The sequence below is a fragment of the Acomys russatus genome, chromosome 15 (assembly GCF_903995435.1).
Source record: "Acomys russatus chromosome 15, mAcoRus1.1, whole genome shotgun sequence".
NCBI lineage: Eukaryota > Metazoa > Chordata > Mammalia > Rodentia > Muridae > Acomys > Acomys russatus.
In genome coordinates, this window is record NC_067151.1 from 42,591,850 (window position 1) to 42,609,122 (window position 17,273).

The 17,273-nt window shown below is 43.0% G+C and overlaps 1 protein-coding gene across 1 annotated transcript in view; it reads left to right on the plus strand.

Moving 5' to 3' along the window:
• Gfm1 (G elongation factor mitochondrial 1) overlaps nucleotides 1-17,273 on the plus strand; it is a 47,460-nt gene that overhangs the window by 8,063 nt on the left and 22,124 nt on the right. Inside the window, exons 5-11 of the mRNA XM_051157279.1 lie at nucleotides 338-454; nucleotides 3,759-3,909; nucleotides 7,492-7,646; nucleotides 8,818-8,902; nucleotides 12,852-12,989; nucleotides 14,190-14,291; nucleotides 16,351-16,407. Coding sequence (XP_051013236.1) covers nucleotides 338-454; nucleotides 3,759-3,909; nucleotides 7,492-7,646; nucleotides 8,818-8,902; nucleotides 12,852-12,989; nucleotides 14,190-14,291; nucleotides 16,351-16,407 — 805 coding nt within the window. The remainder of the gene's footprint in view (nucleotides 1-337; nucleotides 455-3,758; nucleotides 3,910-7,491; nucleotides 7,647-8,817; nucleotides 8,903-12,851; nucleotides 12,990-14,189; nucleotides 14,292-16,350; nucleotides 16,408-17,273) is intronic.

A 17,273-nucleotide genomic window follows, 5' to 3' on the forward strand; every position in this document is an offset into this window, starting at 1 on the left:
TCTGCCTCCCAAGTGCTGGGATTAAAGGCGTGCGCCACCACCGCCCGGCCCCACTGTCTTTTAATTTCCTGGCCTCTGCAGTTGATTGTCTTCTGGATGAGCGTGTTGAGGGGCCTGGGCTGGAGGATTATTTGCGGCTCTTCCTTGGCCGGGAGTGGTTGGTGTTTTTTAGTGTCTTGTTCTGCTTCAGTTGCCTGTGTCTCCTCTCCTCACCTGCCTCTTGTGCGTATCTCACTTCTCTGATGTCTCCTTTTTTTTGTTGTTGTTTTGTTTTGTTTTTGCCTTTTGTCATTTCAAAATAATTTTGAGAGAAGAGACAAGTGTTTTTGTTTTTCAGATCGAAACTAAACCACAATGCAGCGTTTGTGCAAATACCCATTGGTTTGGAGGGTGATTTTGAGGGTGTCATAGACCTCATTGAGGAGCGAGCTGTTTACTTTGACGGAGACTTTGGGTAAGTGCTAAAATACATGACTGAAATCTTATATTTTGAAAAACACCAAAGAAAAGGATGACATAGACTAATCTTTTTAAATGTGCCTAAATGCTATTCTTTCAGGTGGTTTTAATGACTTAAAATTAATTGTTCTTAGTCAGCCTGCATTCTAGAGAGGGGACATATCACATCACTTTATGTTGCCCATGCATGAGCCCCACACCCTATTTTTCTAAGGTCTTCACTTGGGTTGGAAATTACTGTATTGTGCTGGGGGTGTCGCTCAGTGGGAGAGCTGAGCTAGACTTCAACTCTCTACCCTGCCTCAGCCCCCCAAGTGCTGGGACTACAGGTGTCCACCACACTACGGGAGGAGCCTTTAGTTCTCACTAGAGACGTTTCTTTCCTTTCACTTGTTCATTTCATTTTGTAGGTTCCTAGAGTTGTGCTGTTTTTTTTTTTTTTTTTAAAGACAGGGTTTTTCTACCTAGCTCTGACTGTCCTGGAACTCATGATGTAGAGCAGGATGTCCTTGAACTCACAGAGATCCACCTGCCTCTGCTTCCCAAGTGCTAGGATCAAAGGCATGTGCCACTACACCTGGCTTAAAGTTGCATATATGTGTGTGTGTGTGTGTGTGTGTGTGTGTGTGTGTGTGTGTGTGTGTGTGTGTGTGTGTGTATATGTGTGTGTGTGTGTGTGTGTGTATCCTGAATTATAAATTAAGAATTATAAATTAAGAAGTTATAAATTTATAAGTTATAAATGCTTCTCTGACATACTTCATTTCAAAATTAAACATTAATACATAGAGACTGGGGAAGAGGCCTATAAGTCAGGTGCCTTTCACAAAAGTCTGATGGCCTAGGGCGTGGTGGCGCACACCTTTAATCCCAGCACTCGGGAGGCAGAGGCAGGCGGATCACTGTGAGTTCGAGGCCAGCCTGGTCTACAAAGTGAGTCCAGGATGGCCAAGGCTACACAGAAAAACCCTGTCTTGAAAAACCAAAAAAAAAAAAAAAAAAGTCTGACGGCCTGAATATGAATTTCCAGTCTCTGTTTAAAAGCCTGGGTGACCTCAGTCCTGGGGGATGGAGGCAGGTGTACCCCTGTCTTAGTGAGCAATCAGTCTACCTAGCCACGTTAAGAGTTCGGGATTCATGAATGACCCTGTGTGAGAAAATAAGACGGAGGGACTGGGGAGTTGGCTCAGGAGTTCAGGGCACTCAGCCTCTGCAGAGGTCCTGGGCTCAGTTCCCAGCACTGTGGCTCGCAAATGTCCACAACTCCAGTCCAGGGGATCTGACCTGGGTGGGCACCAGGTGTGCATGTGGTACACAGCCATTCATGTGAGCAAACATACTTATGCATGAAATAAAATAAGTCTAAAAAAGAAATTCATAATTGTACTAAAACAAAACATCTGCAGGGCTTGCTAAGGCACATTCCTGGGTTTTCCTGCATGGTCATGATTCAGTAAATCTAAGCCAGGGAATGAAACTTGTATTTCTGGAGATGTCTCAGGATATGTAGATAACAGTACATTTACAAATTGCAGTTTGAGTAACAGTGATCTAGACAGTGTAGGAGTCAGAATCCTTGCCTCTAAGAAAGGTCCCAGTGGCTCCCCCAAAGCTCCTTTCTGAGGGATTTTCTGCTAAACTGCTGAAGACCATCTGACCTCCTGAAAATTCTGTTGCTCATAATCATACTTATCAGAATATTGCCATCTCTAGTAAGGATGCTTATATAGTTTGTTTGTTTGTTTGTTTGTTTGTTTTTTGAGACAGGATCTCACTGTGTAGCTTTGGCTGGCCTTGAACTCTGCCTACCTCTGCTCCTGTGCTGGGATTAAAGGTGTGAGACACCGCAATGGGCCCTAGGTAGTTTACTCTTTTCCTACAAGTAGCAAAGCTGACCACACAATCTTTTATTTAGAATACCCCGATTTGGAGTAAGAAATGGACCGAGCGTAATGCATTCTTCGTCCTTAGCAGCCGTTCTCAGCCTTCCCAAGGCTGCCACCTTTTGAGATAGTCCCTCACTCACGTTGTGGTGACGCCCAGCCATACAGTCATTTTTGTTGCTACTTCATAACCCTACTTTTGCTACTGTTGTGAATTGTAAATATCCGGCATGCAGGATATCTGATACATGACCCACAAAGGGGTGAAGACCCACATGTTGAGAGCCGCTCATCTAGGGGCTGAACAGGACAGTAATAAAACCCACCAGCTCTAATAACCGAACAAACATCAGTCCCGTGCATTTCAGGCCACTGGTTTCTAATGGAAAGGCAGAGCTGAGGGCGCAAGCCTGTCATCCTAGCACGTAGAGGCTGAGCCAGGAGCAAGACTAAGGCCAGCACTGGGTACACAGCAGGATTCTGCTTCAAACGCCCCCCCCCCCCGCCCCAATGAAGACAGGTGGTGTGCTTCAGACTAGACAAAAGGCTTTCGTAACTTAAAGCCTTCAGATCTTACTTCCCTTGTTTACAGAATTTCCAGAAGCTTAGGCTTCAGACAGGTTACCTTGAGCATTAAACTAGTTTTCTCATCAAAAAGTGCTACTTTTTCTTACAGTGTGTGTGTTTGCGATCTCTAGTTTATGCTGCTGTAACTCGAATATTAAATAGATGGGGTTTTCTTTTCTCTTGTTTTCCAGTTAGATGGCAGTAAAAATAGGCTTGTGGCCACACTGAAAAGAATTCGAATCCTTTCTTTAATTCACAACTTTTCTAAGTTGCTTTTTTTTTGAGACAGGGTCTCTGTGTAGTCCTGGCTGGCCTGGAACTGGCCACGTAGACCAGGCTGTTTTTGAGCTCACAGAGGTCTGCCTGCCTCTACCTTCTCAACGCTGGGGTCAAAGGTGTACCACCACACTTGGTTCCTAAGTCACAGTTTTGACCTTGTGTTCTGTGGCTCCTTTTAACCTCTAGAATAAGATAAGCCAGTTTGTATTAAATTGGGAAGGACTTTATCTTTCATCATATGTCATTCTTAAAAACTTGATATGCAGAAAAATAGTCTATGTTCCCTTTTATAACATCAAGGCTGCTGCTTTGTTTCCCTCGTAGCAGACTGTGCTGGGTTAGGCTCTTCTGGTCGCTGGTGACCTTGACCAGGTTCCACTGAAGTGTTTCTGCTCACTGTTTGTCTGAATGGTGATGATTCATGTTGCTTTCTTGGCTGCTTGAGTGCAGATGCCCCAGAGCTCTTAGCAGCATCAACAAAACACCTTGGCTAGTAGCCACACTTCTGCTGTTTTATATGTTTAACTGAACAGTCCTAGGGTTACTAAAGTACAGAATTCTTTTTCCTAGTCAGGTTGTTCGATATGGCGAGATTCCAGCAGACTTGAGGGCCGCAGCAGCTGACCACCGGCAGGAACTAATTGAATGTGTGGCTAATTCAGATGAGCAGCTCGGTGAGCTGTTCCTGGAAGAAAAAGTCCCCTCAGTTTCTGATTTAAAGGCAAGTGCTCTGAAAATACATCTTTTTAAAAACATTTTTTAAAATGTGTTTTGCCTGTATGCAGTGCCTTTGGAGGCCAGAAGAGGGCGTTATATCCCTGGAACTGGAGTTGCAGATGATTGTGAATAGCCATGTGGGTGCTAGGATTTGAACCATGGTCCTCTGGAAAAGTAGCCAGTCCTCTTAACCAATGAGCCACCTCTCCAGTCTCTCAAAATAAACCTTATATACTAAAAAAAGGATTGATTTGGGGCCAGAGAACATGATTCTTTTGTTAATGGTCTTTATTATTAAAATCTGAGTAAAAATATTTGACTTCCATAAAAGTAAAGATTCTTGCCATAAACTTTTGTGGGGTTTTTTTTGTTGTTGTTGTTGTTTTTGGTTTTGTTTTGTTTTTTGAGACAGGGTTTCTCTGTGTAGCCTTGGCCATCCTGGACTCACTTTGTAGACCAGGCTAGTCTCGAACTCACAGCAATCCGCCCGCCTCTGCCTCCCGAGTGCTGGGATTAAAGGCGTGCGCCACCACGCCCGGCCTGCCATAAACTTTTGAATAAACATTTCCTCAAAGGAGATAATCAGTTATCAGTGTGTGAAAAGATGTTCTCCAGTGCTAACTAGAAACATGCAAATCAAAGCCACAGTGAGATCTTCATGCCAAGAAGATGGATGTTATTTCAGACTGACCAACCAACTAGCCAAAGAAACAGAAAGCCCAGAAAGCAGGTATCAGTGCGGGTGTGGGGCAGTTCGGACCCTCTGCCTTCCTGTAGAAATGCAACAAGCCAACACTGTGGGAAACAGGATGGCTGTCTCTTGCTGGAGGCACACCCTGAGAAAGAGGGGTCCCGGCTGGTTTAATTGTCCCCCACAACTCCAGAAACACTATCTACAACAGTCAAAGAGGAGACACGACCCTTTAATGAATGTTGATTAAAAATGAATGGATGTATAAAAATTATCGGTCTGTACATAAAAATACTTTTTATTTCAGAAAATTTTGAGGAATGTAACAACATAAATGAGCTATGAATACATTTTAGTGCCAAACTTCTAAGAGAATTCTGCTTATGTGCTATAGCAATAATAGTCACATATATAGAAAGTAGACTATGGAGCTGAGTGTGGTGGCCCCAGGCTGTAGTCCCAGTACCTGGGAGGCTGAGATAGGCCAATTCCTACTAGTTCAGTGTTATCCTGGGCTACATAGTGAGTAGCCTGGTCTGTGGCATAAATACCCTGTCTCAAAAACACAAAAAAATAAGTAAAGTGATTACATGGGTTGTTGGCCTTGATTTCAGGGAGTTATTGTTTTAATTGGAGAATATGAAAGTTTGAAGATGGATCATGATAGGCACTGTGTAGCATTATGAATGTACAGAATGTTACTGACTTATATGCTTCAAAATGGTTAAAATGGTGAATTTTCTGTGTTTTTAAGAAGACAATTTCTTTAAACCACTTGTTATGCATAGCAGAGATCGGATAGTTATTTTTATACATGTTGCATGTAAATGTAAATTCAATAAATCAGAGACAAGAAGTAACCGTGCTGCAGCTGAGGGTCCTTATTGGCTTTCATGGAAGTGTTAAACTGGGGTCATAGCTTGTAATGTGAGTTCTTTAACTACTCAGCAGTTGGCAGCTTAGCCTTGGTGAGTACAGAACACTCATAGGACATAGAGGTCTAACCCTAAGTAAAGTCAAGCACATATTGCAAACCACAATAGAGAGCGGTGTGTGTGTGTGTTATTAAAATGTGTCCAGTTTCTAAGCTCGTTCCCATAGGGTTAGTAACTCACTGGGATTTAGCACGTGCCTGCACTTGCGGCTTTGACGAACTCCACTGAGAGAAAAGTAAGCAAAGGGAAAGACACACGAGATAATCTGAAGGAGCCCGTGTGTGAGCTTCCAGGGGAACCTCACAGAATTAATTTTCTCAGTAAGAATTTGTGACAGCACCTGTGGAGTCCAGGCTGTCTGTGGGGTGGACGCTGGTATCCCAGCCCTGGGAGACTGCGAAAGGAGAATCCCAAGCACAGGGTCAACCCTCCCTAGGTAGGGAGACCATGTCTCAAAGAATCGAAAGCAAACTGAACAAAGCGAAAACGAGAAACCAAGTGTCCAAGATTTTTACTGGGGTCTACTAGCATGTACTGTTCCCGAAAGAGTTTAACAAACACTGCCTTGTGCAGGGCATCAGCAGAACAAGCCATTGCTGCCAGTTCAAAATGGCGAGGACCTTCCCCAGACCCAGGACTCTGCAGGCCTCTCTGTGCAGAGCGCAGCCCTGTGTCCCCAGGTCAGGGGGGCATATGTTAGGGTCCGTGCTGTGGGCGGGTGCTTATCGACATGCTAGAAAACAGCAACTGTTAAAATGTTATGGAAAGGGACCTCTTGGAAGATGGAGACTTTGTTGGGCTGTTTTATGGGATAGTTTTAATTTACCCTGCCTTCTATCCCATTTACCACCCTCATATGTTTTAAAGCTGTAGACTAAGTATGGTATGTGTGTCTCTATTTGCATATTAGAGAGAAATGGGAAGCCGTTAGGACTTGGGATAGCCTAATTGCTTTTCTTTCTTTTTTTTTTTTTTTTGGTTTTTCGAGTTTTCGAGACAGGGTTTCTCTGTGTAGCCTTGGCCATCCTGGACTCACGTTGTAGACCAGGCTGGCCTCGAACTCACAGCGATCCACCTGCCTCTGCCTCCTGAGTGCTGGGATTAAAGGCGTGCACCACCACGCCCGGCTCTAATTGCTTTTCTCACAGCCATTTCTGAGTCCTCGAAACAGCAGGTGATTTCAGCCAGCGCGAGAGCAGTGGACCAGGGCGTGTTTGCTGGTGCTCAGCTCGCTTCTTCCTTTTCACTCAGTCCAGGGCCAGGCTATGAAATGGTGCCTTCTGCATTCAGTGTGGGTCTTTCCACCTCAGTGAATGCTGTCAAAATAACCCCCTAAAGACATTTGCAGACCTTCACAGCCTCCACCCCCACCCGGGATTCTGAACTGAGCTAAGTTGACAATTAAAATTAACCTTCACCAAGGTTTACAGTAAAAGCTCTCCTATCCCATCAGACCAATTCCCTGCTCCATCTGAGACCTGATGGCTTCTGATCATGTCTGCAGAGCTTTGGTTTTGGTGTTTGTTTTTGTTTTGTTTTGTTTTTGAGACCAGGTCTTGATCTCTAACCTTAACTGCTGGCCTTCTGCTCAGAGATTCACCTGCCTCTGCCTCTGAGTACTGGGATTAATGGCATGTACCGCCACACCCAGATTTTGTGTGTGTGTGTATTCATTCTTATACAATTGTTAACAGTTTATAGTATTCTATGTGTCTGTTTTATATGTATGTACCTCATTTAATATCATAAAAAGGAATGATTTTAGGAGTGTCAAAAAGGATTTGTCCCATAAATCACTTCTTGGCCCTAAGAAAAGCAGAAATTTCCCCATTTTACAATATTTTGACTAAGGCATAGAGGTTATTTTTGTCTTCTCCCTGGAGTACTGGGTAATTTATTTTTTCATAATTGACCTGGCGTGTAAGTTGCTAACGTGACTCATTTTCTCTTTGTTCTGTAGCACGCCATCCGAAGAGCTACTCTGAGCAGGTCGTTTACGCCTGTGTTTTTGGGGAGTGCTTTGAAGAACAAAGGCGTGCAGCCTCTTTTGGATGCTGTTTTAGAATTCCTGCCCAATCCGTCTGAAGTGCAGAACTATGCCATACTCAATCAGGAGTAAGTACTGCCACCCGAGCTGCGCTTACGGAAGATGGGTTAAGGCTTGCACACTATGAAGAGGTTTGAGGATTGCTGTTTCATTTTTAGTTGGATGTCAGTTTAGGAATAGAGGGGCATATTTACTCTCTGAGTTCTCACAGCATTTGTAACTTAGAGCTGTGATTTGTTTTACTGTCTCTCAAGGTTTATAATACTACATTTTTTAATTTAGTATCATTTATTTTTAGTTAGTTTTTTGTTTTTTTGTTTTTTTTTGGTTTTTCGAGGCAGGGTTTCTCTGTGTAGCCTTGGCCATCCTGGACTCACTTTGTAGACCAGGCTGGCCTCAAACTCACAGTGATCCGCCTGCCTCTGCCTCCCGAGTGCTAGGATTAAAGGCGAGCGCCACCACGCCCGGCCAGTTTTTTTTTTTAATTAAAAAAAAAAAATGAAACTTGAATCTGTGAGATAGCACATCAGATAAAGCGGTCGGCTCCCCAGCTTCATGACCTCAGTTTGCCCATCAGAACCCACAGGGTGGAAGGGGAGAACCGAGCTTGTCCTCTGACGCTACCTGCATGCATGCCTCCCCCACATAAGCACAAAATAAATAAAATGTAAAGCAACAACAAGGAAAGAACCCTATCTTTAAGGCTCTCACAGATCATTACTCTTTGCCCACTCTATCAGAGTTCCAGGTTTTTAAATCTACTCTGGTCCTGTCTATAGTCACAAAGCCCTTAGGGCACACTCTCACTGAGCTCTTTCAGTGAAACTATTTGTGTAAGCCGGAAATGGTTAGCAAGCATAAGCTTCTTCTCTTTGCTAAGAACCGGTTGGTAGGGAGAAGGGTTAGGACTAGGCAGATGGCTCAGGGGATTAGCATGCTCGCTGCGTAAGCGTGAAGACCCGTGTAAGAAGCTGTGTTCGGTGCTGTGCTTGTGACACAAGCGGTTTTGCGGTGACGGGAGGCTCTCGGGTGTGCTGGCTGCCAGCCTCGTTGCAGGTTCACTGAGAGACCCTGTCTCAAAAGAGCAAGGCAGGTGACGGGAGAACAGGACAACCGAGGTCGTTTCCAGCCTCCGTCCATGCATGCAGGTACATGCATAGACACGTGTGTGCATACACTACACACACAAAGAAATATTAGCATTGTGGTTTTATCGTTTCATATTTCTTTTATTTTAAGTGACTCAAAAGAGAAGACCAAAGTCTTGATGAGCTCCAGAAGAGACAACTCCCACCCATTCGTGGGCCTGGCTTTTAAGCTGGAGGTAGGTTGCTTTCTAACGTAGTCCACGTAAACACTTAGCAAAGCAGAAGAGATGAGGACGGCCAAACCCTTCAGCAGTAAGCTGATAGTTCCTGGATTTTAGACATGGTAACTCTTTTTGGGGGGGCCGGGTAGGGGCACGGTTTCAAGTCAGGGTTTCTCTGTGTACTCATGGCTGTCCTAGACTCACTTTGTAGACCAGGCTGGCCTCGAACTCACAGTGATCGCCTGCCTCTGCCTCCTGAGTGCTGGGATTAAAGGCGTGCATCACCACACCTGGTGATGCAGTAACTCTTGGCTATTTAAAGTGTGAAATTTTACAGAAATCATATTCTACGTAATTTTACCCCGGTGTTTCCATTTAACATATATATAAACATAATCCATGTTTCTATAAATTGAATGTTTAATTTCTTGTTTTGTGTTCTGGGACAAGGTGTCATATGTAGAGCCTAGGCTGGCCCCAAATTGTGTGCTGCGATTATAGTTGTATGCTGCCATTGCCAGTTTACTTTAAACATTTTAAATGGTAGTATAAAATTGTATTAAGTAGCTGGGTGGTGGCAAAACACCTTAATCCCAGCGCTTGGAAGACAGAGACAGGTGTATCTCTGAATTTGAGGCCACCCTGTTCTACAGAAAGAGTGCCAGAACAGCCAAGGCTACATAGAGAAATCCTGTCTCAGAACAACAAAACAAAAAAACAACAAAAAAGTATGTTAAGTAAGTATGACATAATTGACTTAAAATTATCTAATTATTGGACATTATTATAAACAGTAGTCTGTCCACTTTTAGAAAAAAAAAGTCCTGAGTCACTTATGAAGGGACTCAAACAAGCTCTATTTTGAAAACTGAAATCTATAGAGAGTTAGAAATGTACAGCCTTGTAGTTTATCTAAGTAAATTGGGGTGTAACTTTATAATGCAATATTATTTAGATTTTAGAAAATAAAGTCTAAATTATGTTAATGATTTCCTTATTTTTAGTTTATATGTGTGCCTGTGTGCAGCGCCTGTGGAGGCTGCAGAGAGTGTCTGTCAGTCCTCTGGAGCTGGAGTTCAGAGAGCCAATAGTCGCCTGTGGGTGCTAGGAACAGAACCTCTGCAAGAGCAACGGCCCAGCCACGATGCTTACCTTGGTTTTTGTTATTGTTGTTTTCACAAAGGAAGTTGTGAATTTTTAAAACAGCATATTTTAGATTTGCTGAAAAATGATAAAGATTGTACAGAAAATTCACTCCCGTTTCCTTTTAGTAAACATTATTGCAATAATGGAGCAATATTAACTCATCATTAGTAAGCCCCTGTGTACTGAAGTAAGTATGGTTATTGCTTATATCCCTTGCAGTCTGTAGCCATCCCGCTGCCTTGGAAGATGACGTTGTCATGTCCCCTCAGGCTCCTTGTCACAGCTCTTGGCAACTTTTGCTAACAAGTTGGGGTTTTTTGGTTTTTTGTTTGTTTGTTTGTTGTTTTCATTTTTTATAGACAGTGTTTTTCTGTCCTGGAAACTAGGCTGGCTTCGAACTCAGAGATCCACCTGCCTTTGCCTCCTGAGTGCTGGAATTAAAGGCGTCCACCACCATCACCACTCAGCTAACAAGTTGGATTTATTTATTTATTTATTTATTTTTGGGTTTTCGAGACAGGGTTTCTCTGTGTAGCCTTGGCCATCCTGGACTCACTTTGTAGACCAGGCTGGCCTCGAACTCACAGCGATCTGCCTGCCTCTGCCTCCCAAGTGCTGGGATTAAAGGCGTGCGCCACCACGACCGGCTCACAAGTTGGATTTTTAAAAGCAACTAACAACTTACAATTTGTAGTAAAATATGAGTCTTTCTTCATTTTTAAAAGTTTTTAAAAAAACTTTTAACTTGGGGACTTTTCTTTGTATATGTTTTGTGATAATATATTTTTGGTTTTTGGCTTTTGTCTCTGCATTGTTATTTCAACTGGAATTTATTTTGATATATGTTATGAGGTTGAATCTTCTCTCTGCTAATTCCTTGTTATATATTTAAATATAGACTTCTTTTTTAAAAGAACATTTTAATTTATTTGACAATTTCATACATACCTGCAATGTATCGTGATCATCTCTAACCCAAATTCCCCTTGCATTCCCCCAGGCCCTTTCAGTACTTCCCCTCCTATGTACTTCTCCTATGTTCATATAGTTTTTTTTAAAAAGATCTATTCATTGATTCATGTATGTATACATACATGCATGCATGCATTTTGTGTGTATGGGGGTTTTGTCTGTATGTCTGTTCATGAGAAGAGGGCACAGTATCCCATGAGACTATGGTTATAGGAGCTGTGAGCTGGCATGTGGGCATCTGGACTTGAACTCAGGACCTCAGGAAGAGCAGCACTCCTAATGAATGCTGTGCCATCCCTCCTGCCTCTTTATGATTTTAAATAGAGTACAGTCAGTGGTCACAACACGTACATAGGCATGAGGCATGGGCACCTGCCAGGCTATACCCATTTCTAGAGCCACTCGAATTAAATGCAGGAATGTGAATTTGTAGGTAGGCTCCACATGGGAGGGAGCACAGACGTTTGTCTTTCTGGGTCGGGTTAGTTAGTGCGGCAGTGTGTCTCTGCTGCCTCCAAGTAGACGAGCAGCTGTCACTGCCCTTCCCCTCCGTTCGTTTCTGTCTGTCTCCTCTCCCTTTGCCATCCATGGGGGACGTACTATACCCTTGATATTTATAGTACAATCAGTGGATTGTTAAATGTGACTTGTTCTGGTTCTCTACCAATTCTCCCATTACACTCAGTTATTCCTCCTGTTTTCCTCTTTCCACATATACTCCCCTATACACTCATGTTTTATGCATACTTTTAAATCTAGATATCATATTTCACAGAAAATATTTATGTCTTTGTGTTTGATTTGTTTTGCTTAATATAGTTCTGGTTCCATTTGTTTTCCTGAAAGTGGCATGGTTTTAGGTTTTATGGCTTGAGTGGTAAACTTAATTTTTTAAAATTTATTTATTATGTATACAGTGCGCATTAGATCACATTATAGATGGTTGTGAGCCACCATGTGGTTGCTGGGATTGAACTCAGGCCCTCTGGAAGATCAGTCAGTGCTCTTAACCACTGAGCCATCTCTCCAGCCCGAGTGGTAAACTTTTAAGTATGAGCATTAATGTGTTATATCAGTAAGAATTTTTTCCTGATTACTGTGGTTTTTGAGAAATGTTTATTTTTACATGTCCCTCTATGAATTTTAAGGTCACTTATTTAAAGTTTCTGTTGGGAGCTGTGAGGTGATGCAGGCTTTTAGCACCAAGCCTGATGGCCTGAGCCTGATCCCCATCTGGTGAGAGAAGAGAACCAGTTCTGCAGAGCTGTTCTCTGACATCCACTCGTGCATTGTGTCATGCAAGCCCCCCAAACTCTATTTCCCAAAACACACAGATACATGTAATTTTTTAAAAATACAGCTAAAAATATTCTGTTGGGATTTTATTGCTGCACTACTAAATACAGAAATTAACCTGCTAGCAAATGGCAACTCATAAGTATGTATCTAATAATCCAGTGTGGATTATTTAGTCTCTTCGTAGAGCTCTTCTGTGCTTTGTAAGTGGTTGTTAAAGGTGGCTTGAAACAGATAAGACATTCTAAGGGTGTATTGTTTTCATAATTACACCTTATACTTTAGACCATATTGTATTAAACTGATTTTTTGAAATATTAGAAAGCAAAAAGATAACATATAAATAATAAAAATGTAATAACCTTAGAAGCACAAGGTTATCTTGGATTCAGGTACCAAAAAGGTGGAACAGGAGGAGGAGTCATTTCATTGGCCTGAGTGATTTTCAAATGGCTATATAGTGTGGCAATCTGCTAAAACATATTGAGATGATTTCTAAAGCTGAAAGAATATTTGGAGATAGCTGAAAAGCTTTCCTTTCCACTTCTAGGCAGGCCGTTTTGGACAGTTAACTTATGTCCGCAATTATCAAGGTGAACTCAAGAAGGGAAGCACCATCTACAACACGAGGACAGGAAAGAAAGTGCGGGCACAGCGGCTGGTTCGGATGCACGCCGACATGATGGAGGCAAGTGTATCGCTGAGCCTGCGCTGTGTGCGTCCTGGTGTCTGAGCTCAGTGGAGCATCAGCTCTGTTTGAACACGTGCCTCCCGTGCTTCCTTTGCATCGGCCGTGTTGTAGCTCTGACCTAGCTCCTTGCTCTAGGCTAATTAGTTGGCAGGTGTTATGAATGCAGGTTGTTCCTCTAGAAGGTGCTGTACTTTCTCAGAGGCCAAAGGTCAGGAAAAGAGACTCTAGGATTTGGGACAAGATTGAGTACTTTCATAAAGAGCTGTGAGATGCATTCAGGAAGCAGGATCACAAGGCCAGCCCGGAATACATAATGCAAACACTTACAGGGCCGTATTGCTTCCAGACTCCACCTGAAGATCGGTAACTTTTCTTCTCGAGGTAGTCATGGTCTTTGACTTACGTCTTGCATTGGCTCTGAGTATGCCTTAGTCTATTGCCATCCGTGTAGACAGGGAAGGGTACTGGATGCACGAAGCCACTCCTCCTCTAGGCTAGCTCTGTTCCCACGGGGAACCATTGGCTTAAGTGAAAAATAGAAAGTTATTGGAAGACATACCTTCTGTCTCCTGGAAGATGAATACGCAGTCACAAAACTTGGCAGCTTTGGAAAATAGGCAGCAAGGAGCACGCTACAGTTAGTAATTGTCACAGATCATTTCATGCCAGATTCAAACAAATATGTGTCACCAAAGAAAGGCACCCACCACAGCTGTTCTGAGTGGACTGTGAAGGACAGTAGCACGGAAGCCTGGAGCAGTACTGCTTTGTTCTAGATTTCCTGTGTTTTCGTTCTGCTTGCATCTGTGAGAAATTAAAAATATTCTTAGTACAATGGCTCCTATTCTACTACCTCTGTTTACCAAACTTCCTTTGTAGTTTCCCGTGTAAGTCTGTCTCCCATGGTCTCACTGCCCCAAGGCAGGTTACTGTAACCTCTGCTTTTAAAACAGACCGTTTAAAGAAGCCGTAGCCCGGGAATTTTCCACTGAGTGTAAAATCTTGTCAGTGCAGATAGACAGCGTCTTAAAGATCTGTGGAAGTCATGTCTGGCATGACTGCTTGTAGGCGCTGGAGCTGCTCACTCCGGTAGCATGTCTGCATTGCTTATGTGCAGTGTGTTTATAGTGTACTTGCTTCATACTGTGCCTTGATTGCTTTTATGTGCAAGCATAATTGCATTATGTCTTTACTTAGGATGTTGAGGAAGCATATGCTGGAGACATCTGTGCGTTGTTTGGCATCGACTGTGCAAGCGGAGACACATTCACAAACAAAGACAACAGCGGCCTTTCCATGGTAAGCCGTGCAGCGGAGAGGCTGGCCGTCCCCTGATTGTCAGATGTCTACTTGTGCTTGGTATATTTCACACTGCAGCAAAACAGCTTCGAATGCCAGAGGCAAGCTCGTCATGCCCTTTGCTGGTTTTAGCTCTTTGAATATCAGCTACATAAATGCTCCGTGTGGGCTTAACTGGTTTTCTTCATAAAGGCATCCCACAGTCCTCTGAAGTTTCAGTGTAGAGGGAAGGCTCTACTAGACAGCACTTGGGAAATGTGGCTCCAGCTCTTCACTCCGCCGTGGGTGCCACTTTATTGTTGCCCCCGTCAGGTGGCTCTCCTAGTGGAGTGCTACTTACTAAATCAGGGCCTGGAGAGCGCTCTTCTAGTGGCGTAGAAAACTGTAATGCCAGACTTTATTATTTAGGATAGACTTGGGGATAACAATGTGTCTATGCTTAGAAGATATTTCTTTTGTTGCTGTGGAGAAACACCATGATCAAGGTAACTCTTATAAAAGAAGGCATTTAATTAGGGACTTGCTTACAGTTTTAGAGGGTCAGTCCATGATCATCATGGTGTGAGAATCAGACAGACATGGTGCTAGAACAGTAGCTCACAGCTTTACATCAAGATTCATAGGCAGCAGGGATACGGTGAGTAGGGGGAGGGTTTTTGAAAGCTCCAAGCCCACTTCCAGTGGCTTACCGCCTACAACAAAGCCACACTTTCTAATCCTTTCCAAACAGTTCCACTAACTGCAAAGTTAACACTTAAATTTATGAGCCTATGAGGACCATTCTCATTCAAACCAGCACAGAAGGCGGGGAGCCAGGAAGGCAGGCAGAGGTCGCACAGTGCAGGCAGCTGGCTCTTTGGAATTCAGAGGTCTTTGAAGAACCAGGAGAGAAAAGCATGTTCAAGCAGTTCTTGTCTTTATCCCCATCACTCAACTTATCTTATTCTCCCAAAACAGAACAAGGTCTTCAACCCTATTCGTGTGGGTGACACTCCCTGGGCTCAGTGAAGAGTGGGAGTACACAGTAGGCAGGGGCTGCTTGCTGTGGCTTACTTACATCAGAACTTAGTCTGTTTGACTAAGTCTTATAGTAGTTCCTCATACCATATGGTGAATTCATAATTTTATAATCTGTTTTTTTTTTTAAATATTCTCTGGGCTTTATAAGTTACTATAAAACCCTACAAAACCATAAGTCTGTAGTTTTGAGATCTCAGTAAAGACACTTGATATTTTAGATTAGTCATTATGTAAGTGCTTGCTGTGGCTGGAGACATGGCCCAGTGGCAGGAGCTCTTGCTCTTCTTGCAGAGGACCGAGGTTGTGTCCCCAGCACCATATGGTGGCTCACAGCTACTACCTGCAGTTGCAGGGGATCCAATCCCCTCTTCTGTCCTTCATGGGCTCCTGCACACTGGGTGCACATATGTACGTGCAAGCAAAACACTCATGCCCATAAGGAAAACTTGCCACTGCGTTGTGAAGTGGGTGGTTGTTGTGGGAATTGTTCACTTAGACACTGAAGGAAATCGTGGTGTTAGCCTCACCGCTGCCCGGTACTGCTGCCTGCTCCTTGGCCGAGTCATCCTATGCTCTTCTCAAGCCTCAGTAACTTGACTTACAATGTGAGGGTAGGTTCTGCCTCTTAGAGCTGATCAAATAAGATGTGTGCCTAAGGACTCTGGGGCCCTTCTGTTTTCTTTATCATAAATAAGACATAACAACTTATCAGAAGAGCAACAGGAAACGTACACCAGGCAATAAGGACATATGCCCACATTTAATAACTTCATTGTAGTGAGTATGTTAAATACTTAGGTAAATAAGTTAGATCAGTTATTTTATTTGGGGAGAGAGGAGTTCATGTAAGCACATGTCTGTATTTATTAATGTTACATGCATACCTTATTTAATACAGAACAGACTAGGATCCATGTAGCCCAGCCTAAGATGGTGGCTAGTGGTTGCCCTTTGTCTTGTTAATGTGCTGCCTTTATCCATCATTAGTCATGGTACTGCCTTTGAATGACTGTGTGTTCTTTTAAAAAATGTTTTTTAGGAATCAATTCATGTTCCTGAACCTGTCATTTCAGTAGCAATGAAGCCTTCTAATAAGGTAGGAGTTTGATTTAAGCCTCAACAAATGGCTCTGAACTTGAGCTCTCATTGGTTGTTCTCCACATTGCCCATGGTGTCTTGTGGGAAGCCACACGCGCTGGCCTGTTTCTTCTGTTGGTATTGAGATCACCGGTCCATTTAGTAGTCGATTCTAGAAAGTCCTCAGTGTACTTGAAGGGCTAGGCCATGTTTAATAATAGGGAGTACTTTATAACTGTCTTAACACTGGCCACTGGATTGTAAGTCTACCTTCTCAGAACCTTAAATTATTGAAAAGGGACAGTCGCGCATGGTGGTGCACGCCTTTAATCCCAGCACTCGGGAGGCAGAGGCAGCCAGATCGCTGTGAGTTCGAGGCCAGCCTGGTCTACAAAGTGAATCTAGGACAGCCAAGGCTACACAGCGAAACCCTGTCTCGAAAAACCAAAAAAAAAAAAAAATAATAATAATAATAAATAAAATAAAAAAGAGGAAGAAGAAGAAAATTATTGGAAAGAGGAGAAAAAGGTGTTTGTCTGAAGTTACTGTAAAACTCACTGTTAGTACTTTACAGTGTTGGTAAATTAAAAGCTTTGTGGACTATATTATATTTCTAGATTTATGGTTGTTATAAAGTGCTTGATTATAACATCATAAGCCAAAACGATGATTTTTTTAAAATTTCATCTATAATTCATAGTCAGGGTTTTAACGAGTGTACTTTTTGACGGTTATCTAACTAGTTTGATGTCACTGGCATTCTACAGAGCCAGAGCTGCTGGAGTGCCTGCATTCATACTGTTCTCTGCTGCCATTAGTTCAATCTTGAGCCATAAGTATTTAGGTCCTGACTTGCCTTGTTGGAGTTAATTTCCTCATGTACTG